The sequence below is a fragment of the Ovis canadensis genome, chromosome 1, assembly GCF_042477335.2.
Source record: "Ovis canadensis isolate MfBH-ARS-UI-01 breed Bighorn chromosome 1, ARS-UI_OviCan_v2, whole genome shotgun sequence".
Taxonomy (NCBI): domain Eukaryota; kingdom Metazoa; phylum Chordata; class Mammalia; order Artiodactyla; family Bovidae; genus Ovis; species Ovis canadensis.
The window spans coordinates 149,346,152-149,373,219 of NC_091245.1; the positions used below are offsets into that span (position 1 = coordinate 149,346,152).

Genomic DNA, 27,068 nt, shown 5'->3' on the forward strand with positions numbered 1-27,068 from the left:
AATTGGAGATTGCTATTACAAGCTCCGTCTCTAACCACGTGCGTTTATTTTGCAGTTACAATACTTATGGTAGTGTAGTCCATTGATAATTACTCTGAATTATGAGCTATAACTTTTTCTTAGCTAACCACTCAGATTTCTGAGATGTGTTCTGCTTTCTGGAATACCTTCTCTGATTGAAGGATCCTGGATGCTGAGTGGCTGTGTACATCCACATCAGGTTTTGGCCCAGTGAATTTTAGGACTTGGCTGAATTCCATATTGAAGGTGCCAGACATTCTAGAAACTAGTATTTGGCTGAGACTAGCTTTTGGGAAAATTTTCAAAACTATTTCAGAGAAAAGATATCTGGAAAAGAATTCAGAAGGCCAGAAACATTTTGAGAGATTTGAAAGAGTAGTGACAGTCAACATGAACACAAAGCTGGGTTAAAAAATCAACGTTGTACAATACCAAAACTGTTCAAGAGTATTCTGCTTTTTCACGTTAGGACTTTTACTCATGTGAAAGTTCACTATACTTTTTAGAAGAAACTTAAAAGTGCTATAGTATATTGTTTCCTGACGTCACCAAAGACTATTTATTAAACTAGAAAACATTCCATCTGGCACTCTTTAGCCTCTGCTACTTTATCTCTGCATCCAAACATACTTGCACCCCTTCTCTGACATTTGAGTCATTTTATATGGACTTACAAGGATTTTATTAGGAATTACAACTAGGTGTCCTAAGGGACCCAGACAAAAATGGGCATGTAGACTATAAATTACAGAGGCCCCAAGAGTATATGTCATATAGAAGGAGACACATTTTATGTACACTTTAAAAAAACTGATCGAAAACAGGATATGCCAGTTTTATCAGTGTTGGTTTTTTGGGGGTTGTTTATTTTGTCCTCTAAATGATAAAAAATTGTTCTTTTTCATTCTGACCTTAAAAGTCTCTGGTCTCTCCCGTCTCCAAGTTATTAATATCAAAGAGGAGAGAACATTAACAGGAAATCAAGAGAGGACTATTGAAAATAACACTTTACAATGAGGCTGTTATTGTGATTGTTCAAAGTACTCCCACCACTCTGGTTTGATTCTCATAAACTTACTAAATAGAGAAGATATTATTAGCTTAGTATTTGTACCAATTAAAAGATGTGACCAAGGTATACTAATTAATAAAGTTTCAGAAAGAAACTTCAGACTTCCCCAAAATGGCCGTAAGTTAAAGTTGTTAGTATTTAAATTGCTGTAGTTTATTTTTATTGTTTTGGATGAAATCCTGAGGCAACTTCAGATAATCACTTAAGATTAATTTAGATATGTTCTTAAAAGCATACTTGATAAAGCAAAAATGTGCAGAGAATTATTCATCAAAGTGACACAAGGTCATGTTTGTACCCAATGGATAAACAACTGAAAATAATACAGGAAAATATTGAAAATAATACTTTCTATGATTGGAAATATTGAATTTAGGATACAAAACAAGTAGCAAAATTGTATGAAATGAGTCCAGTAAACCACTTTATCTGTGGATTTCTTTTGTTAGGAAACATCTTAAATGTAAGTTTTTCTTTGAGAAAGGGTGATCAGATGTAGTGTGTCATGGCAAAACAAAACAGGCATTGAGACACCTGGCTATTACAGCTGACTCATGATATAGATCCATTTATAGGGCAAATAAACTCCCTGGCTTCCTTTTCTTGCTTAAAAATGAAGGGATTTGCCCATTTACAATCCCTCATCAGCTCCATCTCTAAGATTCTGTGCATATTTGTAAGCCACACAGAAATATATTTACTCACATAATTAACCTGTGTAATATCTCTTCCTTATCCTACTAATAAGCCAAAGAAGTAAAGAAGTTTTAGAAAAAAGAAATGACATGGATGATACTTCCTTTCCAGTTTATAAGAGAGTAAGAAAATAAATGTATAAGTGCATATGGAAATAAAATCAAGTATGTTCAAATTAGCATTTTTCAGTTCTACATATGCTAGAAGACATTTTTCTGATTTATATTTCATTATTTAATATCTGAAGAAATATGTATTGGGCTCCAACTATAAGATAAGGAAATACAAGTGGCCCTTAGGTGTCTTAAGTATACTAGATAAGTAATATGTAAGTAATGATTTGCAACAGGCTCCAAAATCACTGCAGACGGTGACTGCAGCCATGAAATTAAAAGACGCTTACTCCTTGGAAGAAAAGTTATGACCAACCTACATAGCATATTCAAAAGCAGAGACATTACTTTGCCAACAAAGGTCCATCTAGTCAAGGCTATGGTTTTTCCAGTGGTCATGTATGGATGTGAGAGTTGGACTGTGAAGAAAGCTGAGCACCAAAGAATTGATGCGTTTGAACTGTGGTGTTGGAGAAGACTCTTGAGAGTCCCTTGGACTGCAAGGAGATCCAACCAGTCCATCCTGAAGGAGATCAGCCCTCGGATTTCTTTGGAGGGAATGATGCTGAAGCTGAAGCTCCAGTACTTTGGCCACCTCATGTGAAGAGTTGACTCATTGGAAAAGACTCTGATGCTGGGAGGGATTGGGGGCAGGAGGAGAAGGGGATGACAGAGGATGAGATGGCTGGATGGCATCACTAACTTGATGGATTTGAGTCTGAGTGAACTCCGGGAGTTAGTGATGGACAGGGAGGCCTGATGGGCTGTGATTCATGGGGTCACAAAGAGTCGGACACGACTGAGCGACTAAACTGAACTGAACTGAAAAGCAAAATGGTTATCTAAAGGAAAGGGAACTGATTATAGGAAGATAAATTCAGTGTAGAAGTGCAGGGTAGGGTTTTACAGTAGGCTCCTCTTTAGAACTCAACTTTAAGTTCAAACTCGAAACAAGTGAGTTAGATAAAGAGGGTGTAGGCCTCAAAACATCCCAGACAGAGGGAATAGGATAGGCAAAGACTTTCATAATTTGGTACTGCTAGCTCTTAGGATCTAAGCTGTTAATTCACAAGTGAAGTGAAGTTGCTCAGTCGTGTCCGACTCTTTGCGACCACATGGACTATAGCCCACCAGGCTCCTGCATCAGTCTGTGGGATTTTCCAGGCAAGAGTACTGGAGTGGGTTGCCATTTCTGTCTCCAGGGGGATCTTCCTGACCAGGGATTGAACCTAAGTCTCCTGCACTATAGGCAGATGCTTCTACCGTCTGAGCCACCAAGGAAGTCAATGCACATCTAACACACAAATAATGAAAATCTAGAGCAATGATCAAATAAATACCCACTGGGATTACATTAATAATCATATTGCATCTAAACTGATTTGTGTGATGGAACTGAGAAAGCCTTCTGCTTATTACAATCCTTTCAAAAGGGTACTTGAGCTTCACAGGTAGTTCTAAGATGTTAGCTTTCGTTTTTCTAGTTTCAGCATCCAAACATGAGGAGTGTATGTGTAAATATTTAAATAGAATTACAAGTTTCTGGACAGTCTCAAGATGTTTCTTGGGATGATAAACCAGCGGTTCACAACCAGCGCACTTCATCTGAACCACAGCATTTCTCAATTCCCCTGAGAAGTGTACATAACTAGAACTGTTCTTGATGCACAGGAGAAAAGTCTATTTATTACACTGAGTGGATGCCTGAGGGCATTAGGGCTTAATTCTCTTGTGGAGTCCCCCATTGGTTATTGCATTTCACAATAAGGATGAACAAAGATTCAAATTAGTTTCTTAATACCAGTATTAGTCTGAAAAATTACTTACTCATCATATTCACCTGTACTAAGTACTCATGCTGATTCTGTAGAAATTTGTTTTCTCACAGTTGTAAATCAATATAAACAGAAAATTAGATGAGACAAATGCCGAATCTGTTTCACATATACATTATACAAGGTCTTCTTGTTTATTCGGAAAAGTTGAAATTGCTATGGCATAAACAGTTCCTGATTTTTTTCCACCCAGTTTTTGATTGCTGAATATATCCAGAGGTCAGGCAGATATATCAACAATAATGAAAACCAGAATACTGATTACTAATCCATAAAGAGTTTGTCACCATTTAAAATGACATATGTATTTTTTCACTGATTTCCCACAAGGACACTGTAAACTAATACAGGTATTATTAGATAATTCATGTCACAGATGGAAACAATGAAATTTACAGAGATCAAATGTCTATAAAATCATGCATATAAGTTTTGAAACCTGAATTTATTACATGTCTTATATAAAACTATATTGACTTTTACTAATACACTGGATTTCAGTGATTAAATTTGAAAATTAAGTGGGATAGGACATAAGTTTGCTTATAACTCATTTCTTTGGTCCCATGATTCATATAATACATTCATACTGATTAACGTATTTAAATCATGAATAAAAATTTATTCTTAAAAAAAGATGATATATATAATGTGCATAACTATGTAAGACAGAAAAAAAATTCTGGTTCAATACGCCAGTTTCCTTTGACCTTCACACAACAGAATGACCTATTTACTTTGTAGGAACACAAATTTAACTTCTCAGGGAAAAGGGGCTCTATGACATCAACTGCATAAAGTATGTTGATTTCCTGTCGGGCAACAGAGGGGAAAAGGAAGCAACAGACACTGAACAATGAAAGAAGTTGGAAGACCAGAGGAAAGCACTGATCGAAGGAAGGGAGGAGGAGCAGATGGCTTAGGAGGGAGACATGTGGGAATTGGGGGGAAAGGAAGCAATTGGCAAGGAGAGGGCTGAATGCCAAATTTATGAAGGATCTGGAGGACCCTGGGGATCTGGATGGGATGTGAGTCAGCTGCTTTTTACCAAAATATCACACCAACAAGGGAAATCAAAGAAGCCTGCAAAGACACACAGGAAGCAGAGAAGGACTGGAAAAAGAACTGATGACATATTGCATTCTAACAATTGTACCTCTTAGCATGGGGAATGGGAGGTGTTAAATCATCTTTTGTGTATAACTGAATTTTTCTCCGAACTTCACTAATGATTTTCAAACCTTTAACTTGGTTATGAAAGAAATGATACAGATACAACTCTTCTATTTAAACCACATTTTACTGCTACCCTGTATTGGTGTGTTTTCTCATTCATATCTAAATCAATTACTTTAAACCATCTATAGGGTGACCAACTGTCTCTGTTTTCTGATAACTAAAGGTTATTTTCCTGGGCCTGGGATTTTTGGTGCTAACACTAGGACAGTTCCCTGCAAACCAGGATGGTTAGTCATCTTATTTAAGTTAAACCCTTAAGAAAAGGCCACTAAATCCCCTTGCTCTTCATGCTAAAACATACAGACACTGAAATTTTCCCCACGTTTTTTAAAGAAGAACGAATAAGGTCTTAATACAGGGATATGATAAGTAGATGAAACTGACAATAAAATGGTTTCTGGACTATGGCTTTGATAAGAATAAGTAACATAATGAAAGTATTTCTTTGTAATTTATTTTTTTCAACTAAGTAACAAAAAATCTATAAGCCATATAACATATTTGGAGCAGGCTGCTTTGAGGACAGGTAGGAAAAAATTAAAATTAAAGCACAGCTTATCTCAACAAATAAGACAAGTCATTTAAAAATGCTATGTCAAAGCCACAAGCAAAGAAGATGGAAACAATATGCATTATTCATCTCTAGATTTTAACTTAAAAGTTAAGAGTTTCAAACATGAAAGGCTTTTAAACTCTCCTTTTAAATACTAAAATGACATAATTCTGGGTAAATGACAGTAAAAGGTTATTTGGAAGAAAATTATCTGGAATTTCAGAAATGAGTCCAGGATGATGTTTACCATCTACACTGTATTGTTACTATTTAGCTTTTACAACATTTTATTGTATTTATACAAAATTGCAAAGCTACTACATCAATATTTTTATTTAATTTCCCATTCACTTAATTTCTCATAATTGCTTAAGTTTTCTGCAATAACATTTGATGTGTGGACAGCTGATGAAATTATAATCTAGCTAATCCACAAATTGCACAATTGACTACACAGTCAGTTAAATCATTCTCTGACTCATTCCCTTTTAATATAAATCCTTCTTTCCTTAAATGCCAAATGGTGAAGAGTCATTTACCACCCTCTTTAGAAAATCTCCTAATATCTTTTGAGGAAAGACCTCTACTGTCCAGAATAAATGTTTTTAGTTTATTTGAACCCTTAGTTAAACTAGAACTGGTTTAGTTGAACTTATTTGATTGAACTTGCCCATTTATAGGTCATTTTTGTGAATGTACCAAACTTCAAATTTTATATATCTTTGTTATATTACAGTTGTTATTACTGGACATAATACAGACTAATTCTCAAATGTATCTAGTTTAGTTTCAAAACCACTATAACCTCCACTGTGTGAACTAATCTCTCCAGACCTTTACAAACTCAAAGACAATATTTCACAGTGGAGACTAAGAGTTGCTGTGATTCTGAGTTGAAATTTGCACTAATAGCAAACTCTCAGAGTCATTATATATGTGGGAAAATCTATAGACCCTTTAGAAAATGCTCTTTAGAAAATGCTGTCAGTAAACAAAAGGCAGGTGTCTCCACAGCCAATTTGGAGTTAACCATTAGTGAAATTTTAGTATTTATGTGACAGGACTGCTGTGAGGATAAAATGGTCAATATATATATAAAGTGCTTAGAATGGGGCCTGGCACATAGTGTGGCATTAAGTGTTTAATGTCAATATCCTCTTTATCATCATCATTATCACTAGCGTTAGCCTCCTCCTCATCTCCATTAAGACACAATTGACAGGTATAAGTGTAACATAATGGAAAGAACATAGCTTATTCACTGAGTTTCAAAGGGGATTAAATGAGATAATATAAAATCTGTACATGGCAGTGCTCAACATACAATAGCTACTATTATTACTATAGTAGAGTAGTAAATTGTTAGTGTCCTTACAATAACCAACAATCAGGGACTTCCCTACAGCTCAGATGGTAAAGAATCTGCCTGCAATGCAGGAGACCCAGGTTCGATCCCTGAGTCAGGAAGATCCGCTAGAGAAGGAAATGGCAACCCACTCCAGTATTCTTGCCTGGAGAATTCCATGGACAGAGGAGCCTGGCGGGCTACAGTCCATGGGATTGCAAAGAGTCGGACATGACTGAGCGACTAACACACACACACACAAGTATTATTGCATCACTGATGTAATGGACATGAACTTGGGCAAGCTTTAGGAGATGGTGAGGGACAGAGAGGCTTCGTATGCTGCAGTCCATGGGCTCGCAAAGAGTTGGACATGACTGTGATACTGAACAATAACTAATGTGGCGCTTTCCTGGTGGCTCAGCGGTAAAGAATTCACCTGCAATTCAGGCAACTCAGGTTGACTCTGTGGGTCAGGAAGATCCCTTTGAGGAGGAAATGGCAGCTCACACCAGTATTCTTGCCTGAAAAATCCCATGGACAGAGGAGCCTGGCAGGCTACAGTCCATGGGGTCGCAAAAGAGTAGGACATGACTTAGCGACTAAACAGCAACAGGTACTACTGAATACCTTAAATCATTTAACTTATGAATGCATTTGTTTTTATGCTTACAAATGAATTAAATGAATTTTATTTCTATCTTCTATGAGAGATGGGCTATTTCCTTCTGACATTATGCCTGCCATACCTGTAGCTACCATCAAGAGAATGTTTATTTGGTAGAAAAACAATAAAGAAGATAAGGGAAACCTGCTGCAGACATTGGACAATTGTGTGACTCTCCCAAAACTAGCATGATTTTAACACACTTATCTTTTTACTAAGGTAACAATACTGAAATTACCCCAGGTCTACAAATTTAAAAATAAATGGCACATTTTTAAAGCTTAGTACCAATTCACAATATTTTGGCACTAGTAAGCTTCTATTCTCTTTTTTTTACCAATGATGATTCACTCCGTTCAGAAGCTCAAAATCATGCTAACAATTTTTTCTTGGCCTTTTTGGGTCTACTTGTCAGCAACATAATTCTGTAATTGACAATCTTTATACACAATTATGCCCTTTTGTAGTCTAGGAATTTATTTGTGGTATGTACTTTCAACTGTATTTATCTTTTTCTTTAATTCAAGGGCAATTTTAGTGTTTTTGCTTGAACACAGATTTTTTTTCCTCAATATATGGTATTGTTCCCCTCAATCTTATTAATAACACTCTCAGTTTTCCACTCATACAAAATAATCTTGAGGGGCTTCCCTGCTGGATCAGTGACTAAGAATCTTCCTGCTAATGCAGGAGACACGAGTTTGATTCCTGATCCGGGAGGATCCCACATGCTGGGGAGCAACTAAGCCTGCACACCACAACTATTTAGCTTGTGCTTCACTCACTGCAACTACTGAAGTCTGTGCACCCTAGAGCCCACACTTGGAAACAAGAGAAGCCACTGGAATGAGAGGTCTCCACACAACAAAGGGTAGCCACCACTCACTGCAACTAGAGGAAAGGCCATCAGCAATGAAGACCCAGCACAGCCAAAAAGAAATAATTTTTTAAAAATCTTGAATTTAAGTACAATATTTCCAAAACATAGTGAAATAAAAGCAATAGATCACTTTTTATAAAGTGTATTTAAATGTTCTACAGCAAAAAAAATGTCTTAGGTCCTCTAATTCACTTCTATGGGAAGAATTCATTTATTAATAATAATGGTTATGTCTAAGTTTCAGATATACGGAGTAAATCTATTTAATCCAGCCTTCCCTTCTATTTCTCATTCTCAATATAAATACTCAGGTTTGGGTGGGGGAAGACAAGAAAGAAAGAACACTAGAGACAAAAACCATCTAATGCCTCTTTCAAATTATTCTAAGAAATACATGCCAAAAAATTTCTAAAAGATTCTCCTCTCAGGTAGAAAAATAAGAAAATGCTTTTTATATATTCCTGGTTTATAATCATCATAGATCTAAAATTTGGCTTGGAATACTGGTCAGGGTAAAAAGAAATGACTTAGAAGATCAAAAATGCAGGTGCAGTTACAATTCAATTACATATTTTCCTTTTTTGTAGGGTGTGGCTTTGTTCCTACAGCTGGGAGCGTTGTACTTTAAATTTTCAACAAAGAAAGCCACCACATTAAAGAACCCTAGAAATTCCTATAACCAAAACTGTAGCAATAATCATGCAATCTTCATATGCCTTTCATAAAGATAATATGTGCTTTAATCTCCTGTTTGTCTGTACTCAACACATTTGGCAAAGTACTTGGACAATAGAAATGAAAACAATCATTCAAGAACAAAGCTGAGGAAAGAAGAACCACAAAAAATATCTAATAACCAACATCTCTTAAGAATTTACTTTGCATTTTTGAAAAAAAAGAATTAGAATTAACATCAGGCATTATGTTTCTGTTTTGTTTTAATTACTCAATTTTAATTTGCTTAAGGGAAGAAAATCCAACAAACACAATTATGATCTAAATAAGAGCAGCAATTTTGTATACAAACTGCTGATTTTTCATCATTTCCCTGCATGTATAAATATGCTTTTTTACCTCCAGTGTTTTATCAGTTTAACAGTCATAATTTACACAAAACACACAGATGGTTTTAGAAACAGTAAAAGTTTCAAAATGTTACAACTTCCTGGCATATGGAACACTATCGTGGATCATCATGTTGGCAGTGTTTAAATGATTTTAAAATTATTTATACATTAACATCTTGGCATTGTTTCATAGTCATAGGTTATTTCAACATTAAAGTGTTTGATTCCTGATACGAGGTTGTTTTTATACTGATTTTAAGCTACTAATGTGTGGAGGCATTGGTGTCCTTTATTTACAGGATAGCATTTCTACACAGTAAAATGTAAATGAAAATTCTGTAATAAAGCACTTTTGCATAAACCACAACATTTCTTCAAGTTTAATATATAAAAGGAAGTCCCAAGAATTTTTTTAAAAATAAAATTTACCATAGCAGTTTTATACCTTTTTTGCCACAAAAAATGCATATATATATATATATGCATACACACAAAACAAAACCTTTAAGATTAACTAATACTTTCAAAATGTGATGCTACAACACCTTTATGTTTTAACTATTTTATTAGATACCATACAGAAAGAATTGGCTATACAATTCTAATGTGCCTGATTTCAATTTTTCCAATTTCTTTTGAACCAGTTCAGTGAGTTTTAATCCCACTATTAAACTGAAACTGCTATTGTCAAGGTCATTAATGACCACCAAGTTGTCAATTCCAATGATCAATTCTCAATCCTTCTATTACCTGATCTACAGGCTGCAACTGACTCAGTCACTGCAACCTCCTTAAAGCACTATCTTCAGTTGGCCGCCCTTCTGGTTTTCTTCTTTTCTTACTGACTGCTTCCTTTCAGTCTCCACTGCTCTTTCTGCCTCTTTTCCCTGAGAGCTAAACACTGAATCTCTTTCCCTTTCTATGTATAATCACTCCCTTGGTGATTTCAGTCTCCTGTTATTTAAGTAATATGTACATGCTGATGATGCCCATATTCATTAAGATGGGCTAATGAGTCTCTGCTAAGAAATCCTCTATGATTTACGACAACAAAAACTTATTTCTCCTTCTTTCTACATGACCACCAGGGGAACACCGGAGTTTGAGGTGGAAAGTTCTGCTACACCTAACTCAGGCACCCAGGCTCTTTGGGTGTCCTGGAACATGTGTCTTCCTTGGTTCAGTTCAGTTCAGTCACTCAGTCATGTCCGACTCTTTGCGATCCCATGAACCACAGCACACCAGGGCTCCCTGTCCATCACCAACTCCCAGAGTCCACCCAAACCCATGTCCTTGGTTGCCACATGGTAAAGAGAAAGAGTGCTGGAGAATCACTCACTAGTATTTAACATCTTTAATTTTCACTCTTAGCTCATGAAGCTGAACCAGCCAAATGGGTTGCCCCATAGCAAGGAAACTGGGAAGCAGAACCTTTCTTCTGCCCAGAAGGAGGGGAGGACTGCCTGGTAATGAGTACTTGTTTTGTCTACCACAGCTCAAATTTTTCTCCAACCTCAACCTCAACTCTGATGTTCTGACTCATGTTTCCAACTGCTCATCTGACGTTTATACTTGGATATCTAAGTATTCAAAATCACAGTGTCTAAAACTGAGCTCCTGATACTTCCCATTTCAAATCTTCTCTTTCTACAATTAATGGCATCTCTGTCAATGGGATCTTGACCTTTTCAGTTGCTCAGACCAATGGACAAAGATAATCCTTTTCTTTTTCTCACAAGCCACATCCAATCTTTTAGCAAATTCTGTTGGCAATTGCTTCACAGCAGATCCGGAACATAACCTTTCCTCTTCAATTATCTCCTAAGAGAGATTACTGAAAAAGCTCCCACTGTTCTCAGCCATTACCATTCTTTACTGTGTACTCCAGAGAGTGGAGGACTCTTCTGAGAAATCTCTGATGCTTCATACCTTGTTCTGAGGGGAAGTGAAACTATTTACAAGGTCTACAAGGTCTTAGACAGTCTGGTTAGCTTTTTCTTTTTTTTCCTTAATTTTTATTAGAGCATAGTTGCTTCACAATGTTATGTTAGTTTCTGCAGTACAGCACAGTGCACCAGTTACACATATACACACAGTCACTCTTTTTAAGACTCTTTTCCCATATAGGCCATTGCAGAGCATAGAGTAGAGTTCCCAGTGCTATACAGTGGGTCCATGTTAGTTATCTGTTTTGTATATAGTACTGTGTATATGTCAACCCCAATCTCCCAGCTCCTCCCTCCCTGCCTTCTCTTACTCATAACCATAAGTTTTGTTTCTACATTTGTAACTCTATCTCTGTTTTGTAAATAAGTTCATTTGTACCTTATTTTTTTAGACCCCACATATAAGTGATATTATATGATATTTGTCCATCTCTGTCTGACTTAATTTCACTCAGTATGACAATCTCTAGGTCCCTTACCTGCCTCCTGAGAAACCTGTATGCAGGACAAGAAGCAATAGTTAGAACTGGACATGGAACAATGGACCGGCTCCAAATTGGGAAAGGAGTACATCAAGGATGTATGTTGTCACCCGGGTTATTTAACTTCTATGCAGAGTAACTCATACAAAATGCCAGGCTGGATGAATCACAAGCTGGAATCAAGACTGCAGGGAGAAATATCAACAACCTCAGATATGAAGATGATACCACTTTAATGGCAGAAAGAGGCTCTTGATGGAAGGTGCAAAGAGAAGAATGAAAAAGCTGGCTTAAAACTCAACATTAAAAAACTAAGATCATGGCATCTGGTCCTATCATTTCATGGCAAATAGATGGGGAAAATGTGGAAACAGTGTTAGATTTCATTTTCTTGGGCTCCAAAATCAATGTGGATGATGACTGCAACTGAGAAATTAGAAGATACTTGTTACGTGGAAGAATAGCTATGACAAAGCTAGACAGTGTATTAAAAAGCAGAGATATTGCTTTGTTGACAAAGGTTCATGTAGTGAAAGGTATGGTTTTTCCAGTAGTCACATATGGATATGAGAGTTGGACCATAAAGAAAGTTGAGTGCCAAAAAATTGACACTTTTAAACTATAATGCTGGAGAAGACTCTTGAGAATCCCCTGGACAGCAAGGAGATCAAATCAGTTAGTCCTAAAGGAAATCGATCCTGAATATTCATTGGAAGGACTGATGCTGAAGCTGAAGCTCAAATACTTTGGCCACCTGATGTGAAGAGCCGACACACTGGAAAAAACCTGATGCTGGGAAAAATTGAGGGCAAGGGAAGTGGAGGACAGAAGATGAGATGGTTGGATGGCAGCACTGACTCAATGGACATGAGTTTGAACAAACTTAGGGAGATAGTGATGGACAGAGAAGCCTGGCGTCCTGCGGTTCATGAGTCGCAAAGAGTCGGACACAACTGAGCTACTGAACAACAACAGCAACCATTTTGCTATTTCATTCTTTTTTATGACTAGTTGTCATCCTTGATGCCATCTCCTACAAATCTCCCTCTGCTCATTCTGCTCCATTCACAATGACTATTCTGCCTTTTGTTTTGAATGTTAGAGGTACATCCTGACTTAGGGTCTTTGAACTTACTATTTTGTCTGAGCACTCTCTCTCCCTCCTTCAGTTTTTTTCACATCTTCATGTGAAACATTTCTTGTCCTTTATTAATATTTAAAATTGAAATTCTACCCCAATCCTAATTAATCTGTCTACCACATCACTATTTTTATAGGACTTATAATAGTCTAATACACTACATGTTATATTATCTACTATGTTTTTACCTGTATAATTAATCACAGAACATAGCTTTAGAAGAGCATTGCCAGATTTCTGTTAAAGCTGCATCTCCAATGCTGAGAAATTTAGCATTAATTTGTATTAAACACAAACAGGAAACAGCTGAGGAGATGGATGATAATGATGTTAATGAGTTTGAATTATTAGGGAGGGAAATGGAAATTACAGATAAGAGTCATCAAATGACTTAAAATATGTTTTTAAAGGGAAAATTATCTTAATTTTCCATAAGTCTAAAAGGAATCTGTTATCAATAACAAAAGGAGCACTTGGCCCTAAACTCTATTCCCCTGTGTTCTTGATTCTTTTTTCCCAAATCAGTGTTTTTGCATATGAGACATCAGAAGCCACTTTGCTATGTGGCTTTTCAGCATCTCATAAAAGTAGAGCTAAGTCCTTCTCACACTAAATCCTAAAATTAAAAAAATCATTTGAGAAGCTCATGCTAGTTCAGATCAGTGCAGGAAAAAAAAAAAAGTTTGCTTTACTATAAGGTCTCTAAATCTCTGTCCACCACAACTCTCTCTTTTTTTTTCCACTACTTAATTTTCATACTGATCTGTTAACTAGTTGTTCAGAAACAGTACAAGCATTTATTAGGATTACGTGGTCCTATACGATTATTATAACTTTTTTCTTCAACATTAGCAAAGACCTTTGCTTTACACACACATTCTCCTGGGAAACTGTAACTCTTGGTCCATAAATTCACAGGAGATCAAACCAGTCAATCCGAAAGGAAATCAATCCTGAATATTCATTAGAATGGCTGATGATGAAGCTGAAGCTCCAAAGCTTTGGCCACCTGATGCGAAGAGCTGACTCATTAGAAAAGACCCCGATGCTGGGAAAGATTGAAGGCAGGAGGAGAAGGGGACAACAGAGGACAAAAGATGAGATGGTTGGATGGTATCACTGACTCAATGGACATGAGTTTGAAAAGCTCCCAGAGATGGTGAACAGGGAAGCCTTGCATGCTGCAGTCAAGGGTCGCAAAGAATCAGACATGATTGAGCGACCCAACAACAGCAACATGAACAACAACATCAATAACAACAACAACAACAAAAAAAAAACAGTGAAGGAGAATACTGTACAGTCATAGAATCAACGAGAGTTCAGTCACTTAGGTACTTTGGTCAATTCCTTGTAAGACCAAAAAAAGCAAAGAAGTCTCATAGAATTGCTGTTAACAAGAAAAAAAAAAGCATCATTACTTATTACAGATAGCTTACTTCTCTACTTGTATCACAGCAGAAATTCAAAATCCAACAATCTGGTCACATAATTTTATTTTGCAATGAGGCCAATCCATCATTAACCATCATTCAGAATTAAGATTTTACTTTTTAGAAATGACATCAAACTCTATGGAACACAAAAGCAATGTAAAAAGGAGAAAGATAAAAATTCTGAAGCGACTTAAGCTTCTTTCTGGAAATTATACTGTATTTCTGAATTCCATTTACAATTTTTGCTGTAACATCTAGAAATGGGATATGACCAGAGTGACTAAAATAATTATGTCATACATCAAAGTGTTAACTCTCAGACAGTGAAATTATACTTTTCTTTTACTGAGTAGCAAACTAAACAATATTCATATTCCTTTTATTTTTATGTCAATACAGGGAGAATGAAAACATTTCTTTTAAAGAAGAAATAAAAATGAAAGCTGTTGCAGTCCTGTGTTTAAAAGAATCCGTGTTTTTCTCTTTTTCTTTGTTGGAGATCCATACAGTTAGATTTATAAATTTTCCCCACTGCTGAATTAAATACTCACAGTTATTCTTTCATCTTTATCATCCAGTGGAGAGCCATCTTTCTTCCATGAAATGGTGGGCTCGGGATGGCCTCGTGGGGGCTGGCATTCCATCACTGCAGGCTCTCCCACGGCCACCATGACATCGGAAGGGTTTTGTCTGAAGTCATCCCGTAGTACTGTAGGAACAAGATTAAATCATTACACTCAATGGTGATATATACAGCCCTTATCTCTGAACTTCACAAGGACATATTTATTGTAGTCAATGACTGCTAACAGCTATCTCAATACATCTTGGAAAATCCATATCTACTTACAGACGTATGCAGTTTAATAATGATATCTGGCCTTACACACACAATGGGGATAATTTGATATTCTTCATAGGCCAGTGGGCAAGTGTTTTCTGCTGCCTAGTGCCCTGACAGCATCTGGCTTATCTCTTACTTGCATTTCTTCTCTACCTACTGCCCACATTTTCTCATCCATGTACTAATGAATATAATTGAATCCTCTTTTTTACTTACATGACACATTGGGGTGATTCTTTCTATCACTAAATGAATACATATACATGCAAGCAAAAATATTAAAGTAAAATATATTTCCAACATGGATTTGATTGAGGTATTTTAAAGATATTTCAAACTAGTGTATTAGAGTCTCTAATCACTACAATTTAAATACGCCCATTATAAAAACTTTAGACATATTTGCAAAACTACTAAATTCAAAATACCGTGTTTTTCATTATCACAGAGTGCGGGGCAATGTTAAAAGGCAGCAATGATGACACCAGCATTGCTGCCAATAGCGTCAATTTGTATGTTCTTTACTTTTCAGTTTGTGTGGATTTGGTAGGGGGTTCAGTTCAGTTCAGTCGCTCCGTCGTGTCCGACTCTTTGCGACCCCATGAATCGCAGCACACCAGGCCTCCCTGTCCATCACCATCTCCCTCAGACTCACGTCCATAGAGTCGGTGATGCCATCCAGCCATCTCATCCTCTGTCGTCCCCTTCTCCTCCTACCCCCAATCCCTCCCAGCATCAGAGACTTTTCCAATGAGTCAACTCTTCGCATCAGGAGGTACGTATTAATAATAGAAGAAAACAACAAAAGTGGAAAGACTAGAGATCTCTTAAGGAAAATTGGAAACATCAAGGGAGCATTCCACCCGAAGACTGGCACAATAAGGATAAAAATGGCAGAGACCTAGTAGATGCTGAAGGGGTCAAGAAGAAATGGAAAGAATACATGGAAGAAGTATATAAAAAAGATCTTAATGAACCAGATTACTATGGTGGTGTGGTTAGTCACCCAGAGCCAGACATTCTGGAGTGAGAAGTCAAGTGAGCCTTAAGAAGCACTGCTAGTGAATGTGATCAAATTTCAGCAGAGCTATTCAAATCCTTAAAGGATGATCCCATCAAGATTTTGCATTCATTATGTCACCAAATCTGGAAGAGACAGCAGTGGCCACAGGACTGGAAAAGGTCAGTCCTCATCCCAGTTCACAAGAATGTGCTAACCATTGGACAATCACACTCCTCTACCATGCTAGTAACGTCATACTTAAAATCTTGCATGCTAGGCTTCAGCATTATGTGAACCAAGAAATTCCAGATGTCCAACCTGGGTATAAAAAAGGAAGAGGAACTAGAGATCAAATTGCCAACATTCACTGGATTATAGAGAAAGTAAGGGAAATTCAGAAAAACATCTACCTCTGTTTCATTGACTATGCTAAAGCCTTGGACTGTGTGGATCATAACAAACTAGAGAGATGGAAATACCTGTCTCCTGAGAAACCTGTATGCAGGGCAAGAAGCAACAGTTAGAACCCTGTATGGAACAACTGATTGGTTCAAGATCGAGAAAGGAGTACGGGGCTGTCTGTTGTCACCCTGTTTAACCTATATGCTGAGCACATCATGAGAAATGCTGGGCTGGATGAGTTACAAGTTGGAATCAAGATAGGCAGGAGAAACATCAACAATCTCAGATATGCAGTTTATACCACTCTAATGGCAGAAAGCAAAGTGGAACTAAAGAGTCTAAACAAAAGGAACTAAAGATGAGGGTGAAGGAAGAGAGTGAAACAGCAGGCTTAAGACTAAATATTAAAAAAACTAAGATCATGGCATCCGGCCCCATTACTTCATGGCAAATAGAAGGGGAAAAGGTGGAAGCAGTGACAAATTTCCTCTTCTTGGGCTCCAAAATCACTGTGGACGGTGACCGCAGAAGACAATTGCTTCTTGGCAGGAAAGCGATGACAAACCTAGACTGTGTTGAAAAGCAGACACATTACTCTGCCGACAAGGGTCTGTATAGACAAGGCTATGGTATTCCCAGTGGTCATGAATGGTTGTGAGAGCTGAACTGTAAAGAAGCCAGAATGCCAAAGAATTGACGCTTTCGAATTGTGGAGCTGAAGAAGACTCCTGAAAATCCCTTGGATGGCAACAAGATCAAACCAATAAATCTTAAGGAAGATCAACCCTGAATATTCACTGGAAGGACTGATGCTGAAGCTGAAGTTCCAGTATTTTGGTCATCTGATGTGAACAGATGACTTACTGGAAAAGTCCCTAATGCTGGGAAAGATTGAGGGCAGAAGGAGAGAAGAGAGCATCAGAGGATGAGATGGCTGGAAGGCATCTCTGATGCAATGAACATGAACTTGGACAAACTCCAGGAGATGACGACGGACAGGGAGGCCTGGCATGCTGCAGTCCATGGGGTCACAAAGAGTCAGACATGACTAGGTGACTAAACAACAACAGCAACATAATATTTTATTTAATTCTCAAACCTGCTCAGGATGAGAGATATTATTAACACCATTTATATTATTAAACATAGTTTTTAGAAGAGGAAATTTCATACTATAAGCTCAAATGGATATTAATACTAACAAACTATGAAACAGCATTATTCAGTTTGCAATTATTGGAATAAAATGTGGAAATTAAACATGTATTTGAAAAAGAGTTAATACAGTATAACTGTCCTCATTATCTTGCCAACATTAAGAAATCCTAATTTTTTGGCATTGGTCTGAAATCACAGCTCTGCTGCTTACAGGGTAGGAAATCTCAAACACATTACTTAACACTACTGTTTCCATGTTTACAAAGCAGGCATGCAGATGCCCTCTTCAATGATAAGTCCAAAAATGTTAGCTACCTTTCTCCCATTTTCCCCCAATGTGTAATAAACAGTGACCAATTTTAGTAGTTTAACCTGATACTCAAAATGTTCATTAGTATGTTAAGTGCATAGATTTGAAGTGATAAATATTATTTATCTTTAAAAATCTATTGAATTAAATATCTGATACTACAATTCTGTACTGGAATGAATGTCTTTCCATTCCAATGGCATTTTAAAATATTTTCATGGATGAAGTACTACAATGAAAAAAAACCCTATGATTTCAAAAGTCACCCTTAAATTTTGGTTTCAAACCTCCAAGTAAGCTTAGAGGCTTACAAAATCCTAATACTTTACTCTTGCAGTTCTCCATTTTTCCTTCCTTGATGCCAGCTAACTGTGTGCATACATCTGAGTAAGCCATAATATTCACTCAAACAAAATCATTTTTTTCATCTATCTATTAAGAAAACCTGGGCACAACAGAACAATTTTAACACTTGGAAAATACCACTTTAAGGAGGAGACCTGTGTCTCCATCTTTGGAAAGATGAGTAAAAGGAAAAAGGAAATATGATCACACCACACTGTTGTTAAGTCTAACTTCAGTAGACACAATATTTATTAATTGTAATAAAATATCTATATCTATTATCTATTACATAGACACACAGATAAACCATGTTGAACTGAAACCTGCAGCTACTGTTAGCACATTATAAATGAACAGAGTACAAAGACTTCCACCATTCATGAACTTATACTACCATTATGTGTTAAGATGTGCCACAAATAAAATGTAAGGTTTATTAAAAAAGCAAATGAATTGACCTTAACAAATAGTAAGTGCTTTTGCTGGATCACATTATTAAATCTAAGATAACACTTCTGAAAATATTTAAAACTCTTGATACATGAAAAAGTGACATAATTTTCAAATAAAAATAAATTGTACAGCTTTTCTGCTTGGTGAGCTAAAAACCAATTTAGTAACACTATATCTTATTTACAAATTGAGATCATATCTCAAGTAAAGCAATGAATAATAAAATGTCTTTCAAAAATACCAAAGGTCTAAGTCGGATAAATCAAGGTTTTTTTTTTTTTCCATTTACTGTTATTTGGGTTTTTATAGTATATAATGAAAAGCTAACAAAATGTAATCCATTAAAGATCCTTGCTTAGATAATGCTCATGTAATTATTTTTGCAGCTGTAAAACATAAAACTCCAGCATTGCCTATGGCTACAGCCAACACTGCATAAAGTTATGAAATTAAGTTTTTTTCTCTCTTTTATAAAAGCAACTTTTCTTCTTACTTGCCATGAACATTTCCTTTTGGGGGGAAAAAAATATGTATCACATTATAAAATTATATGAACTTTTAGTTAAATTATCCAATTTTCTTAATTAATGTGTATATTTAACTGATTAAAATAAAAACTGAATTCAAATGATTGGCAATGTCTTGGCAGAAAAACCGATCATATCTGTGAGTAAAATCAAACCTGGATATTATTTAAAAATCTCCTTTTATTCTCTAACTTCTCTATTGATTGAAGTGTATATTTTCAAATGTTTTTTGACTTGAATAGTATGAAATTTCAAAATATGGAACTAACTTTTGAAAACAAGATTTAATATCAATTTAAATATTAAAAGAGAGCAAATAGCATATATAATAGATTCAAGTAGATATCACTTAAAAACTGTTAAATCCCAGTTCCATCTAATATTATATTTCTTCCATATTTATCTAATTGTTTTATGTTTACAGGTTGGTACATGCCATTTGGCTCAACTCCTCATTTTCCTTCATTCTGTTAAACTGGAAAACAAACAAACAAACATAAGCTTCACTGAATGTTTAACTCTTGGGAAACGTTTTGATCTAAAAAGAATGACCAGTTAAAGTTTACTTTTGAAAACAAAATGAAACAAAACACATAATCATTTTTGTTTTCGAAAAGCTATACATCACATATCAATAACCTCAGATATGCAGATGACAGCACCCTTATGGCAGAAAGTGAAGAGGAACTAAAGAGCTTCTTGATGAAAGTGAAAGAGAGTGAAAAAGCTGGCTTAAAGCTCAGCATTCAGAAAACGAAGATCATGGCATCTGGTCCCATCACTTCATGGCAAATAGATGGGGAAACAGTGGAAACAATGGCTGACTTTATTTTGGGGGGTTCCAAAATCACTGCAGATGGCGATTGCAGCCACGAAATTAAAAGATGCTTACTCCTTGGAAGGAAAGTTATGACCAACCTGCTACTGCTAAGTCACTTCTGTCATGTGCCGACTCTGTGCGACCCCATAGACAGCAGCCCACCAGGCTGCCCCGTCCCCGGGATTCTCCAGGCAAGAACACTGGAGTGGGTTGCCATTTCCTTCTCCAATGCATGAAAGTGAAAAGTGAAAGGGAAGTTGCTCAGTCGTGTCCGACCCTTAGCATGGACTGCAGCCTACCAGGCTCCTCCATCTATGGGATTTTCCAGGCAAGAGTACTGGAGTGGGGTGCCATTGCCTTCTCCATGACCAACCTAGACAGCACATTAAAAAGCAGAGACATTATTTTGTCAACAAAGGTCCGTCTAGTCAAGGCTATGGTTTTTCCAGTAGTCATGTATGGATGTGAGAGTTGGACTATAAAGAAAGCTGAGCGCCGAAGAATTCATGCTTTTGAATTGTGGTGTTGCAGAAGACTCTTGAGAGTCCCTGGGACTACAAGGAAATCCAACCAGTCCATTCTAAAAGAGATCAGTCCTGGGTGTTCACTGGAAGGACTGATATTGAGGCTGAAACCCCAAAACTTTGGCCACCTGATATGAAGAGCTGATTCACTGGAAAAGACCCTGATGCTGGCAAAAGATTGAGGGCAGGAGGAGACGAGGACTACAGAAGATGAGATGGTTGGATGGCATCATCGACTCGATGGACATGGGTGTGGGTGGACTCTGGGAGTTGGTGATGGACAGGAAGGCCTGGCGTGCTGCGGTTCATGGGATTGCAAAGAGTTGGACATGACTGAGCGACTGAACTGAACATCAATTGTAATGCAGTTCTCAGGTTAACTGAATGTTTTTAGAAAGGGTTCTAAAATTCAGTGGTGATTTGTCAACCTATTTGGCTAATACTGAAAAGACACATGGCAAAGTGAAATATAAACTTTAAGTATCATGCAGATTTTAATATTTGCAACACACACATTGTGGAAAATCTTAGAACTGAATGAAGCATAAAATTACAGAAAGGGCAGTGGTCTTTGATAACATGTAACTCATATCGCAATTAGAGGCAACTGAGTCCCGACTTTGTCACTAGCCTGTGTTATTTGTCAGGAAGAGACCAAAAGAGAACATTTGCATCCTGATTTTCAAGGCAGTTCTCTTCTTAAAATGTTTTACTTGTCACCATTTTACTGTAAAATGCAATTTTCCTGTCTAACCTTTTTGCAGCAAATCCACTTCATTATTACAGAAGGTTTGATTTACCAGTGATTGTATATCAGTGCACTGCGGTCTCACGACTACTCGATTTTGTTGAGGCTCAAATGCTCCTCAAATCAATTTTGTTTCCTAATCATGTGGTGAACAGCTGTGAACTATAATACTCTGGTTACATGAATCTCAGAATCTTGGGGTAGTTAGGGGACTAAGAGATGTGGAATTCAAACTTCTTTTAGAAATTAATCATCTAAGCCTCCTCAGGAGAAGAGAAGCTCATCACATAAATAATAACAATGATAATGTTAACAGTATAATAATAATGTTAGCAATGAGTGACATTTATTGGACACTTACTATATAAGCAACCATGCCAGGTATCCACTCATATAATCCTCATACCAAAGCTATCAAAAAGTGACCTTATTAGTTTCATTTTACAAATAAGGAATTTGTAAAGACAGGAGCAGAGTCTATCAAGGACACTTTTCAACCAACTTGATTACGTCTAGTCTTAATAGCATGTAAACAATTCTAAATACATAGCTATAATAAATACTTCAGCCTCTTCCCTTTAGAACTGAAGTTGCATGAGAAATATCCTTCTTGACACTTAAACAAACAGCTGCCTCTGAATATATTCTGCATTTTTGTATTTTCTCAGACTTTTCCACGTTTGGAAGAGGCCACTGCATACTTTCAGTGGCATACTGAGGTTAGAAATCATTTAGAAGACGTGTCACAATTTTACTACATATGTCATGCTTTTATTCTTCTATTTCAACAACAAAATGATTGGAAAAGCTGTACAATAATATGCATTTTAATTAAATATGGACATTTTAATTACAAGCGAGTGTCTTGGGAAAAGCAGAGGAAGATAATATGCAGTCCTGGGAATTTGTCTTTCTATTAAAGAAGACTACTTTGCCAGTGAAATGAAGCCTCGCAGCAAATAGGAGTAAGCTGGTCCAGGGGAAAGAAAAAAAAAATGAATGAAACCCTTAAAAACAGGGCATAGTTGAGGAGAAAGTAAATAAGGAGGTATATTCCCAAAGAGGACAACTTCAAGGATGCTCAGAGACAGCCTGCCTGGGTTACAATGTACCACTTCAATTGCTTTCAAAATCACTAATTGCTTATCTTGTCTTTAACTGGCAGAGATTATATTACCTCTTTGATACTTTTAGTTGTCTATCTAAATGCCTGTCTAATACAAGTAAACGGTACTTAATTTTAAAATAACTATCATTCTCTTTTTAACACATTTGCACTAAGCACATACTTTGTGCTTGGCGTCTGTGCTAAGCTTTTATGAAAACTGGCATAGGTTTTGTATTTTTCTTGCAGTGCAGTTTACATAAATGGTGAAGTAGGTCAAGAAACAACATTAATCTTAACCTTGGATGGAAATGGTAATATAATAAGATTTACTGCAGGTTACTTTGTACTCAGATATATCCTTTAGGATCCAGCTATGGAAGTGTATCAACAATGTTTTTATAACTATTTGCATTCTTATTTTTTAAGCTCACAACATTACCCAGAAGAGCACAGTGTTATCTGGGGTACAAAAGTTTTCAAAACTCCTTAACATTTCTCAAAATAAAATCATAATTCCAAACTTATAAAAGCATTTCAAGAAAAGGATGAATGTACAGAAAGATATTTTAACCAATTGAAAAAACTAAAATGATAATATATAAAATAATCTTTCATGAAGTATATCTTTATAGCATCATATTCTAAAGCTAAGGCATTTGATTTTTAAAATCATGCATGTACACATCAATTTTGCATAAAGTTATGATTTAGTCATGATTGTTTCCTAAAGGGTGCACATTTACTATTTAAAATTGGAATATATATCTATGAATGCTCTTCAATAATTACATCATCTCCCACTTGTGATTTTTATAGCATGCAACTTTATTTTGAAACCTTAAATTATGCTTTGCTTAAGATCCTGGAAGAAAATATGCTGTTTAAAGCACTTATTTTCTCAACTACTGAAGCTTTTAAAGCAGTACTTAAATAAAAAAGTGTACATTCTGAAAAAGTAACATAGTAAGGATGGATGTCAAGTATCACTCTCTTAACTAGCAATGAATACAGAGCCGTGCAAATAGAGAAGTTAGTACCAAAATGAAAGTAATTAATAGTAGTGTATTATTTTTTGCTTTGTTCTTTAAAAAGAATTATTGGAGTTTAGTTCTACAATATTGTTTTCATTTCTATTCTACAGCAAAGTGAATCACCTACATGTATGTGTATATATACATATCCCCTCTTTTTTGGACTTCCTTCCCATTTAGATCACCAGACACACTGAGTAGGGTTCCCTGAGCTATATAGCAGGTTCTCATTAGTTATCTAGTTATTTTATACACAGTATCAATAGTGTATATATGACCAAACCAATGGTTTTTGTTTTAAACAACATGGAATGGAGTAACAGGCTTAAATGCAGCTGTATGCCTCTGTGCTCTGCTGGGTGGCGGCAATGGGGACAAGCCATCCTTGCTCTTTTAAAAACAACAGCTAGAATTCCAGGTTGGGTCCAAGCTTAACCTACATTCCCATTCTGCAGAAACATGGGAAGCAAAATGATGACACTTCCTAGGAAAAGTCCTCATGGCTCGTTGCAGTCATTGCTTTCTGGTTTCATTATTCTACTTCAGGACTCACGTGTGCTTCAAGAGGCACCCTAGAGTTTATTACACTGGCACCAAGTCATCAAGACAGAGAGGAGGGAAGTTTGGCATACTCAATTTACATTACATACTCGACTTACATTAAACCTATGATGCATTCCAGGGAAAGGTATATGTACCTCAATGACTATCAACATTTAAACAGTTACTATTCAACAGACTTGCTATCTGGGAGATCATTAAAAAGTGAACTGCCAGAGTTAGGTTGCTAAAATCATATGTTCTCATTTAAAGATGTCAGTAGCTTACTAGATGTTTGAATTTTACACACTTTCAACTATAATCTAAATAGATTTATTAATGAAAAGTACAGCATTTGTAAAACACCATTTGTAGATAGCGCTTATTCGGGAGTCAAAAAAACAGAAGTCAGGAATTTCAGAGTAACCACATGCATCCCGCTACTCGCCCACAATTTTAATTCACAGTGGCTCAGTTATTTCCATACAAAACAGAGAACTTTACACCCTATCTTGTTAGGGTTATTACAAAGACTAATTATTTAGTGTTTATACAGGACTTGCCATTTATATAGTGCATTACATCTGCAAAGAAGTATTACTATTACTCACTATGTAAGGAATTGCCAAATTTCTCAGCTGCCAGTACAAATGGAAAGGAGGACAAAGAATGCCATTGATGAGGGTTTCTAAGTGCCAGAGCAAAAGTCACATTCAGGAGGAGCCTGGCAGGGTTAAAAAAACACAGACATAATGAGGCTATCTGAGGTATGGGACCCTGATTGGGGCAAGAGAGACATGTGTTCTTTCTTTCATAACATCCAACTTTCTGTTTAGCATCCTGCACTGAGATAGTCCTTGATCAAAGGAATATACTTATCTATTTATTGTCTAGCTTTTTGTATTTAACTGTCAGCTCCATGAGAACAAGAAGTTTGTTTTTATCAATCTATGTATCCAGTGCCTAAAACAATGCCTAAGACGTTGCAGCATTCAGAATATAAATGTTTACAATACACCTTCTGAAACTAAGTATTCTGAAGCTAAGTATCTGAAATAGCGCTAACATAAGGAGGAGTCCTACGTTCATAGTGACGAAGGTATGGGGAGGAGACAGACAATAGTCAACTAAACACACGCATAGATACACAACTATCAATGTGATACATGCCTGAAGGAAAAGAATAGTACTGCTGTGTGAGAAACTAATGAGGGACATAATTTAAGTAACAGTTACACTGAAAAAAGTTTAAAGCCTGTTTAATAAACAGTTAAAGCCTGGAAAATGAGTAGAACTTATCCTAGAGAACTGAATTGCAGGCAGAGGAAATAATCTAGGTTGAAGAAAGAATCTTTAAAAAACTCACACTCTGCCTAGGGGGACAGGTTGACGGTGGTGCACCACGACATTGGTAGGGGAAGAGGAACCAGACCTGCTCCCCACAGCATTCCTGATAGAGGTTCAGCTTTTATTTCCATTCCCATGGAAAGCCACTTAAGTGGTTTGTAAGCAGAGCTGGAATTATCATACTTAAATATTCGTTTTAGTGGCTCTGACAATGAAATGAAGAGGGAAATAAGAACTGAAGTGGAGAGACCAATTGTAGTAATTAAGGGAAAAAATGAGGACGGTTTTATACAACTATAATGACACAGAATAAGTGCAAAGGGAAAAGGGGAGCTTTGTGCTGGAAGTAAAACACAAAATAGCTTCTTGAGTGACTGAAGTTGAAAGAAAGATGCCAAAAATGATTTCTGTTTCAAGGAACTGAACATGCCATTTTAAAGTATATATTACATAAAACCATATACCATTTAAGGTATACATTACGTTATATGTGTGTGCTTAGATGCTCAGTCGTGTCTGACTCTTTGTGAACCCACAGACTGTAGTCTGCCAAGCTCCTCTGTCCACGGAATTCTCTAGGTAAGGATACTGGAGTGGGTTTCCATTTCCTATCCCGGGGCATCTTCCCAACCCAGGGATTGAACCTGTGTTTTCCTGCATGGGCAGGTGGATTCTTTACCTCTATGCACCTAGGAAATCCTCACATATACACATATACATGTGCATATATATATTGTATATATATACATGTACTATATATCTTAAAATATATATATATATAACTAGATAATTTCAGAGATTAATAAGAATACTTCTTTATAGATTTAAAAATACTATGGTTTCAAATTCTGCCCTATAGTATTTAAGGCAGGACTCATTTTTTTACCTGTTTAAACCTTTATGCCACCATATTCCAAATCTCAATTGGTAACTCATATCTCTCTATCAATTAACCTATATTATAATTATTAGGATGACAAATTTTAATTTAGCTTGATGCATATAATTTTAAACTGAAAATATGAGAAAAACTATTCTACTTTGATTTTATACATGTATATACATATATGTGACCATATATGAGTGAAGTATATGATATACATATATATGATCATTAACTATTGTTTGACCTCCATACTTTGGAGCAAATTAGTAAAAACTCACTTAGTCATTTTGTTCAGAAACGAAAACAACTCAAAACATTAGGGCATTTCTCAGGACTGCCATCAAGTAAGCTTAATTTACTATTTAAATATAAGATAATCAACAACATAATAAATATTATTACATAATTAGAATAATCAGAATATTCCCATTTGTCAGAAGTTTACAAAATCTTTAAAGCAGGGTAAAATACCCTGGGAAAATTCTGAATCATGAAATTATTAAGGATAGGTGATTCACTCATTTAGTCA

General features: G+C 36.3%; 1 protein-coding gene across 1 annotated transcript in view; it reads right to left on the reverse strand.

Annotated features, from left to right (window-relative positions):
* ROBO1 (roundabout guidance receptor 1) overlaps positions 1-27,068 on the reverse strand; it is a 452,203-nt gene that overhangs the window by 129,319 nt on the left and 295,816 nt on the right. Inside the window, exon 3 of the mRNA XM_069578675.1 lies at positions 15,045-15,202. Coding sequence (XP_069434776.1) covers positions 15,045-15,202 — 158 coding nt within the window. The remainder of the gene's footprint in view (positions 1-15,044; positions 15,203-27,068) is intronic.